General features: G+C 44.2%; 1 protein-coding gene across 1 annotated transcript in view; it reads left to right on the top strand.

Annotated features, from left to right (window-relative positions):
* Positions 1-9,419, top strand: part of DUSP27 (dual specificity phosphatase 27 (putative)) — an 11,634-nt gene extending 2,215 nt beyond the window's left edge. Inside the window, exons 3-6 of the mRNA XM_009323904.1 lie at positions 1,518-1,612; positions 2,520-2,751; positions 3,510-3,727; positions 5,912-9,419. Coding sequence (XP_009322179.1) covers positions 1,518-1,612; positions 2,520-2,751; positions 3,510-3,727; positions 5,912-8,754 — 3,388 coding nt within the window. The 3' untranslated portion in view covers positions 8,755-9,419. The remainder of the gene's footprint in view (positions 1-1,517; positions 1,613-2,519; positions 2,752-3,509; positions 3,728-5,911) is intronic.
* The last annotated feature ends 6 nt before the right edge of the window (positions 9,420-9,425 follow it).

The raw sequence follows: 9,425 nt of genomic DNA, 5'->3' as shown, positions 1-9,425 counted from the left end.
TGCCCTCCCCTCCCCTCCCTTCCCCTCCCTTTTTTTTTCCCTTCCTTTTTTTCTTGCTGTCAATGCCAAAAGCAATGATGAAAATGGCAAGATCCCTCCCAACCAGAACGAGGCCCTTGAAGCATCCAGGCTTGGGCAGTTCTGCACCTGTGTGTTTCGTGGATGCTTGGGGCAGATACAGGTAAAATGTGTTGAGGCTGTGGTGGAAGATTATTACCAACTGTTATCTTTTTATTGAGCTTGGAGGCAACCTTTACAGCAAAAGGAACTGAAGGCAGGGCATAGCTGCAAATTTGTGTCAGCTCCTGTAAATGAGACTGAGACTCCCCTTGCTCATCTCATAAACTCCTTTGAAGAGCTAGAAAAGGATTACTTTCAGTCACGGTTGACAAGTGCTGGAACCCAACTAAATGACCTAGAGGAGCCCATTAAGTGGTTTCCGATGGCTGTGCCCTCCATTTTGATTCTGGAGAATGAAAGCAGTTTAGCTCTCCAGACACTTTGCTGCACCCTGACTGCACATTAATCACCCTCCCTCTCCTGCTTTCATTACACAAAACCAGTGTGTTGCAAGTACTGCAAGCCTGCATTGCCAGATAGCTTCTGTGATGGCAGCAAACTTGTCCTAATGATCTGTACCATCTATTTGGAAGGAAATGTAGAGGGTGTGCATCAGGGACAAAGCTCTGTAAAATATTTTGTTAAGATGGTCTAAGTAAGAAGAGAAGGTTTACTTGGACTGTACAGGTGGACCCAGATGGAAATATATTTGTTTCCAAGATTGTGGCCCTTTTTTTTCTTAAAAAAACTTAGGTAAATCATGCTGTGTGTCAAAGAACTCCCTTCAAAGGTGTTTGTGGGTTTCATAGTTGTTTCTGACCTGCAGTTAGACAACACTATGTGAGTGGAGGTACTGACCACAGATTCATGCTATGAAGTGACCAAGGTACTGAGTACTGAGGGAGAGATTCACAGGCTTCAATCTTAATGCTTGCATTGCAGCTTGTGATAACTCCAAGGATGCTTGTAGGCAATTAGCTAACAGAAAAAAATACCCAACAGTTTTCTAGCATAATCTGTTTTGAATTGTTCAATAAATTCTAGTTAGGACAGTGTTTATGTCTGTCTGTCTAAGTGAGAGCTACTTGTGAGACTATTCCTTGTGATCCATCCCCCTCCCAGTCTCAAACTAGCCACTGATCTTCTCTACCCAAAAACTCCTCCACCAGTCCATTCTCTTGCACTCCCAGCCCACTGCAGCTCCTCCCCATGGGACCTGTCTACGTCCTGCAAACACAGGATACCAAGGCATATTTGAAGTCTGTAGGGCCACGCAGGAGAGCAGGGTGGGGCTGAGGGGTGGGAGAAGAGCTGGGGCTTCCCTTATACCATCAAAGGATCCGCACTGCTCCGGTTCCCTGCTGCTGTCTTCCGGAATGGGTGAAAAGGACTAATGTCCTGGAGATGGGATCCCAGTGGAGGGCATTTGCCTAATAGGCAGTGTGGTTGGTTGGCAGGTATTCAGTGGTATCGGACACTGATACAGAGAGCATCTTCATGGAGCCAATCCATCTGTCGTCTGCTGTGGCTGCCAAACAAATAATCAATGAAGGTAAGAAGAGGAAGGGTAAAAGAACTATGTAAGTAATAGAGACTTGAGTTGCCCTTGTTTTGCCTTTGTCATCCAGAGATCCTAAAATGATAAAGTCTTTATGAGAAAACCCCACCTGAGGTAGAGGTGAAAACTGCAAAGAATAACAATTTACAGAAAGGTTTGGTGACTTCCTTTGAAGTTGTGCACTGAATCTGTGGCAGAATCGTGTACCACAGTGGTGAATAGAGTTTGATTGCTTGTTGTTCACTGCAACAAACTGAATAGAATAGAATAGAATAGAATAGAATAGAATAGAATAGAATATTTTAGTTGGAAGGGACCTACAATGACCATCTAGTCCAACTGCCTGACCACTTCAGGGCTGACCAAAAGCTAAAGCATGTTATTAAGGGCATTTTCCAAATGCCTCCTAAACACTGGCAGGCTTGGGGCATCAACCTGCTCTCTGGGAAGCCTGTTCCAGTGTTTGGCCACCCTCTCGGTAAAGAAATGTTTCCTAATGTCCAGTCTAAACCTCCCCTGGTGCAGCTTTGAACCATTCCCACGTGTCCTATCACTGGATACCAGGGAGAAGAGATCAGCACCTCCCTCTCTACTTCCCCTCCTCGGGAAGCTGTAGAGAGCAACTACATTCTTTTGGGGCTAGAAAGAGCGTGCCCTTAACTCCCAGGCCTTTGGCCAGTGTGGGTCTCTGGACTGAGAGGACAGTGCAATATGCTCTTCCCATTACTAACTACCTTGAGGCTGCTAGATAAGCATGTACACGCACACATTGCAGACAGGACGGTGTGATGTTACTGGGGAAAAAAGCAAGCCACGAGGCTTGTCCCAGGAACAAAGGATGACAGGTCATATATTTGCTTTGGTTTTACATGCTTTTAGTTACAGTGTCAGTTTATTCCAGAACTGAAGACAAAGGACACCACGGTAGATTCAGCGTGTCCCAGGATGTTAGAGTCTGCGCAGCAATTGATGGTGGAAGACCTGTACAACCGAGTTAAGGAAAAGATTGATGACACCAGCTTGTTTAACACGCCGTGTGTGATGGACTTGCAGAGGGCACTCGTGAAGGACAGGCTGGAGACCCCCAGGGATGCTGTGGATGAAGTCTGGCCTAATGTCTTCATAGCAGAAAAGTGAGTGTCAGCTTTTGTCATCAAGTCGCACGAGATTCCCAGTGAAGCGTCAGATGGAACCATTGAAGGCATAACATGTACTACATGCATCTAATACCTTTCATCCCTAGAGAGCCCCAAAGTGTTTTTCAGAATATGCTCACAAAGATCTCTGTGCACTGAAAAGTAAATACTTCTGGAATAGTATCAGCAGCTTTCCTATGCTATTTTGATGCTTCGACAGTTTAGGAGAGGAAAAGGCAAATGAGCCCAAATTACACTGTTCTGACTGGAATTTGGCCCTGAAATTGGGACTAAAGTCTTTGTTATGTAAAAGAGAGTTAAAAAATAAATGCCGTAGCAAGTATTGAGTGGAAATGGTTAGGTCTTCTGCACCATGGCTCAGCTGTCTGAGACACCTGTGCAAGTGACCAGAAAAGAATTAGGAGGGGATATAGTGTAAAACATAATTCGGAGTGATAAAAATTGAGAAATAAGTAAACAGCCTGAACCTAGGATGGCAGGATGAGTTTAAAATCAAGCTGGCGTGGAAATTGAGCATGCAGCTCTACTGGTGAGTGCAAGTTTCTCATTTTCTTTTCCTGGTGAATATTGGAAAGAAATACCTGTAGAACTCTCAAAGGACATTACGGTCTGAGCGGAGCCACGTGCTGGATGAGTAACACAGACGTGGAGCTCTGTAGCGCTGTTAGCAGACAGCTTCTTTCCTACGCAAAATAGGAGCACTGATACCTAACTTCTTTCTTTCTTTTCTGAAGAAGTGTTGCAGTCAACAAAAGCCGTTTGAAGAGACTGGGGATCACGCATGTCTTGAATGCAGCTCATGGTACAGGCGTATACACAGGACCAGGTTTCTACAACGGTCTGAATATCCAATACCTGGGCATTGAGGTGGATGATTTTCCAGATATGGATATCTCCAAACACTTCCGCCCAGCTGCAGAGTTCCTTGACGAAGCACTGCTGACTTACAGGGGTAAGAGGAGAAGATTACAGTGGTTCCAGAATGCTTGGGAATTAATGGGTGGAAGCGTTACTCTGATAGACAGACGATGCCACATTTGTAATTGGGTAGAAGGCAGATACTTTGCTCTTTGCAGCCAGTTACGGTGAACACTTCTTGCCCATTTCTGCCATGCCTCATTCGAAACAGGAGGGGGCAAACTAGTGAGAGGAGGCAGCCCAGCAGCCCCCGCTGCAAGCCCCACGTTTTCGGACTCAAACTGGCTGTGAGCCACCTCCCTCAGCTGCTTTGAAAATACCCTCCTATTGCAAAGAGGTGAAGCCCCGCTCCAATAAATCAATCTTTTTATATCGATATTATATAATACTATATAGAGATATATTCCTGTACACTGTGAGTTTCAGTTTTGCCAGGATGCTTACTGCAAAAGAACAGGCTGACTTACCTGAACAATCCAGACAGCTGGGTTGAACCCCTGGATGTCTACACCCCGGCTACTGTATAATTTGCTGGACTCCGATGCCATGGCAACTGTTATTCTGTGGACCGCCAGTGCATACTGGTCATTTTGTTGCAGCTTCAGTGGACAGTTAGAAATATCTTTATGGAATTCAGTACGAAAATGAACACCGCATTCAGTGATATCACTGACATTCTTCATATATGTATTCAATGCATTTAATTTTTGTAGAGTGACAACAGGTTACCTCCTAGTAGAAGTGGCAGTAAGAAAAGTGAGAAGTTTTGTTAGTACGCAAGAAAAGCTGAGCCAATTTTAATAGCTCACCACCACCAACACGAGGAGGGACACTCTACCCACCTATGTTCTTCCTCATAACTCCCATTGCTACCCTTGGCACAGTACAGATGCTTACTGCTGCTGGCATTCATCAACCCTTCAACTCGCTAACCCAGCAAAAACAACAGCCCAGCAGGGAAGAGGTGGTTTTCCATTGGGTTAGTGAGCTGAACTGGCTCATTAAAGGGCCCGGTGAGCACCAGAGCTGACACGGGAAAGGATGCAGGGAGACAGAGGAGCCTTGGAAGAAAACAGAGGAATGAGATCTCTCCCTTTTGGTGAGCTGTTAGATAGGCTTTACTGGCTGCTAAAACACTCGGAAGGCAACTGAGACTTGATACTAAGAAAGGTGTAAAAGACATTTCGGGATTGTAGGAATAGATACATTAGGTAAATACTTATGGTAACATATCAGCAGTCAGAAAGGTGGTGTTTAAACTGGCTTCATTAAGTTTCAGTGCAAACAGTTTGATTAAACTGGAGTTTATCACACATTTTGAAACGTAATTTCAGTTATTTGCAGGCTAGCAAAGCCTCATTTAAGCTCTCTTCATATTTACAAGCTTTTCTTTAACTGTAATTTGCCATAAAAATAAAAAACAATTCTTCTGTGCCAAAGCTTAGTTTTCTGCATTCTGTGTAAATGCCATGAAATAAAGCAGATCCTCAGCTTTGATTCTAGCTCTTGCAGTCACTATTTACAGAACGGTGGGTCCCAGTAATTTGGAGCAGCTGTATCAGTTTGTCAGAGTCAAAATCAGCTCTCTTCTGCTAGTTGCTTGGTTCTCCTGTTCTCAGATGTACTATGACTCTGGTCTTCAGCCAGTCTATGTGTAACTGTTTGAGTGTACCTTGCAAAACTGCAGATCTGGATTCTGGCAAAAAATATAATTAAATTAGTATAAAATTGTATTTAAGTCCCATAATGTGCTTTATAAAAAATTAAGTTATTTGCTTATCCTCCCAATACCTTCCTGGAGGCTAATGCTAGAATCTCCCTTTTTACATATGGGGAAACTGAAGCATGGAAAGCTTAATTCTCTTACCCTAAGTCAGCCAGCAAGTCAAGAATACTGTATCACTTGTCTTTCTAATACCTATTATAAATTTTTGATTATTTGGGGAAGTGAAGTGTATAGGTGAAAATACAAATATTATTTAGATTGTTTTAAAATGTGCCTGCCCACAGCTTTTGAAACTAATGTGGTTATTATTCATACGTATCTAGATTTTTATTAAGACAAAGCTAACAAATAATTAGTATTGGTTTCAGTCACTGAAGCATATAATCTGTCTAATTTTTAACACTATTCAGAGAATGCTTTTGTGCTACATATCAGAGCAACCTCATGTTGTTATTTGAAATAGCTAATTACTTTTATATTCAATATCTGTAGGCAAAATCCTTGTCAGCAGTGAAATGGGAATCAGTCGCTCAGCTGTGCTGGTGGCTGCTTACCTGATGATCTACCACCATATGACCATTCTGGAGGCTCTGATGACTCTAAGAAAGAAGCGTGCCATTTACCCCAATGATGGCTTTCTGAAGCAGCTAAGGGAGCTCAACGAGCAATTGTTAGAGGAACGAGAGTTGGAGCATACTGGAGACGAAGAAGTCACTCCTAGTCAAAGTCCTGTTGCCCATGCAGGGACTTCTTCCCAGCTGTCTGGAGTTGGGGACTCAGAAAGCATCATGGGAGCCAAAGCCCACTCCATCACAGTAGAAGAAGAGGACACCAGCAGCCTGCTGGGTAGTCTTATGAGCTCTTCATCAGCGGGAAAAACTAGCTGGGTTTCCAAACACTCCACCCTCATCAGTGAGGAGGAAGAGGAACAGCTGTATAAGGAATGGAGGAAGAAACAAGGCCTGCCTGCAAAGGAACCAGGAGTTAACCATGGAAAAAGAACTTCTCCAAAGCTTCTGGATCAGGAAGGGGAACAATCTGAGGAGGATGTGGAACAGAGGATCCATGACTGGCAGTGCAGAAATGAGAAATACCAAATGGAGGGTCCACCCAGGGAGGAGGATGGAGATTCCAGCATGGGAGGAAGACCTTACCCATCAGGTGAATTCAGTGATGTTGAGAGTGTGAGCAGTTTTGAGATCCGAACCCTAAAGCAACAGTTGGAAGCCAGTAGCTTTAGCAGGATGAGGAGGAGCCGCACAGGCTCTATGTCTTCAGAGAGCACTTGGGACATGTGGAACCAAAGGCTTCTGGAGATTGAGAAGGAAGCTGCTCAGAGGTATCGTTCTAAGAATAAAATTGGTGGGGAGAGACAATCCCCAGAAACAGGAAGAAAGGAGAGGGATGAGGACGAGGAGAGCGTGTTTTCAGACAGTAGCTCCTTTTACAATTTCTGCCAAAAGAACAAAGACAAGTTGACTCCTCTAGAAAGGTGGAAGGTCAAGAGAATCCAGTTTGGCTTTCACAAGAAGGATTTAGAATCATCATCATCTTCTGCACCATCTCCAGCAGAAGATGGCAGCCAGGCAGGTGGGGAGGGGACAGAAGGGAAGAGTTTGTCAGATATTAACCTGACTGCTTACCAGGCTTGGAAAATGAAGAGGCAGAAGAAGGTGGGCAGTGAAAGCAAGGAGGAATTTGTGGAGTTTGCCAAAAGTGAGGATTCTGCTTCAGCCAAAAAGAAGCAGAGGCGTGTAGAGCTCCTTGAACATTCAAAGAAAATTTTAGAAGAAAGCCAGTCCATGTGCAGCTGGGAGACAGACAGTACGATGAGTGGGAGTATCCCACTGTCAGCTTTCTGGCCCTCAGCACCTTCTGCGGGCGGTGCCGAGGATACAGCTTCTGCACTGAGCATGCAGACAAATCATTCATCTTTGTCACAGACCAGGAGCAGCACGGGGGCAATGCAGCCTCAGATGCCAAGTATACCTCTTCCCAATCTCCCAGTTGGCCCAGGTGACACAATATCCATGGCAAGCATTCAGAACTGGATCGCTAATGTGGTCAGTGAAACCATTGCTCAAAAGCAAAATGAGATCATGATGCTGTCCCGTCCATCGTCTGCAATGGCCTCCAGCGTAATGTCAGGAGACCTTGGCAGGCGTGTAGATGATGATAAGGTTTCTCTTCTCAGTGCTCAGAGCGGCTCATCTCTTGCTACCTCTCAGCTTCGCCAGCAGGACATGCAGAGGGCTGAGTCTCAGTCTGTCCTGTCTTGCAATACCTCAGTGAGCGCAAGGACAGAAGGACCGAGTTTAAACATGAAGACAACACAGACAAGCAAGCCACTGTACAGCCTCTTTGCTGATGAGGTTGACCTAAAGAAACTCAGGAGGAAGGAGAAGGAGATGCAAATGGAAATGAGAGAGAAAATGTCAGATTATCAAATTGAAAAGGTAATCAGAGACAATAAACGCAGCACTTTATTTAAAAAGAAGATGACCAAAGGAGAGGAAAATGAAATAGAAGATGACAGAGAGAGTACAACAAACAGCCACAGGTGCCCCTTGCAAGCAGATCTTGACAGAACTGATACAGTCTTTGATCTGTCCAGTCAACCTGCAAACACAAGTGCAGCAAAATCAGAGATAGAGACTGATATTACCAAGTGGCTCAGTGGCCTGAGAGCAGGAAGAGAACCACCATCATATTACGATCAAAGTGAGAAGGCTAGAGAGAAATATAGCAGATCATCCAAAGTTAGAGAGATGGATTCTGAAACATCCAGTTACAGATTTTCCAGATCCCAAAGAGAAGAGCTAGACAGCTGTTCTTCCTACGAGTCAAAAGGAGATTCACTGAGAACCATGTCAAGATTTTCCTCTGCTTCTGCAAAAGAGGACAAAAAGATGTATAAGTTTACAAGGTCAAGGGTCAGTGAGACAACAAGTCCCAGAGAAGAGAGCCCAGAGCTGCATGTTTTCAGCCGAACACCTGAGCCATCCTTTGACTCTGAATCCCCTGAACCATCGACACAGAGTCGAGCTAGATCTCATCACGTGGAGGCGTGTGAAGAGGAGGCCAGGTCAGACATGTCAGAATTTGGAGCTAAGAGAAAGTTCACCCAGAGCTTTTCAAAGTCTGAAGAGGATGGAAAGAAGGAGGCAAAAGTGGAACAAACTGAAGAAAGATTTGCATCTAGACAGTTCTCTCAGTACAGGCGAAGCATGCGTAAAGAAGAGGAAGAAGAGATGGATGATGATGCCATTATCGCTGCTTGGAGAAGCCGACTAGAAGAAACTACGGCAAAGCTCCGGCGGCGAAGGGAAGAGTGACCAAGATCAGATTAGAGGAACACAAGCAGAGCCACAGAGTCCCCGAATCACTCATCATTATATTTCTGATAATCCTTTGTGGTTTGTAGGGCATTTCCTGCAGATAGTTCTCTTCTTAATCAAAAGCGATAAAGGGAAGAGGTCAAGTTTTGGAAGTGTTTGTGGTTTGTCAGAAAGAAGATGCTGGTATTAAATGATCAATGTAGGTAGGAACACAATGTTAGAAGCCATTAGGAGCCAGACGATGTTTCAGCAGCAAAAGCAAGTAATGGTGGCACCTCAATTCAAAAGACCAATCACATCCCATTTTGGTTATTTCAATTTCCTAGCCTCGTTAAAGACTGGACATATTTTTTCTAGGATCTTTTTGATCATAAATGGAAGAAGCCAACAGCCTTTTCTAGGAACTTGAAGAATGTTCCTCTCTTAATCAGTTTTACTTTCTACCACTGAGAAGATACTGCCAGGTAGGCTCCATTTTCTGCACCAGTCTTATGAATGTCTACAGAAATAAGACAGTTCAGGGGAATACATGTACTGTTTTACTTCACTAAGTAGCAGAAGCAAAGTGAAATAGAAGAAAGAAGATGCCTCCTTCTTTTTAGAAGTTCAATGCAATAATGAATGTATTCCTGTGGTACCATTGTTTTCTATTAGATGGAGTCATCTCT

The sequence above is a fragment of the Pygoscelis adeliae genome, unplaced genomic scaffold, assembly GCF_000699105.1.
Source record: "Pygoscelis adeliae isolate BGI_AS28 unplaced genomic scaffold, ASM69910v1 Scaffold124, whole genome shotgun sequence".
In the NCBI taxonomy this organism is placed as follows: Eukaryota; Metazoa; Chordata; class Aves; order Sphenisciformes; family Spheniscidae; genus Pygoscelis; species Pygoscelis adeliae.
Note: the sequence above shows the minus strand (reverse complement) of the source record. Positions and strands in the feature narration are given on the sequence as shown.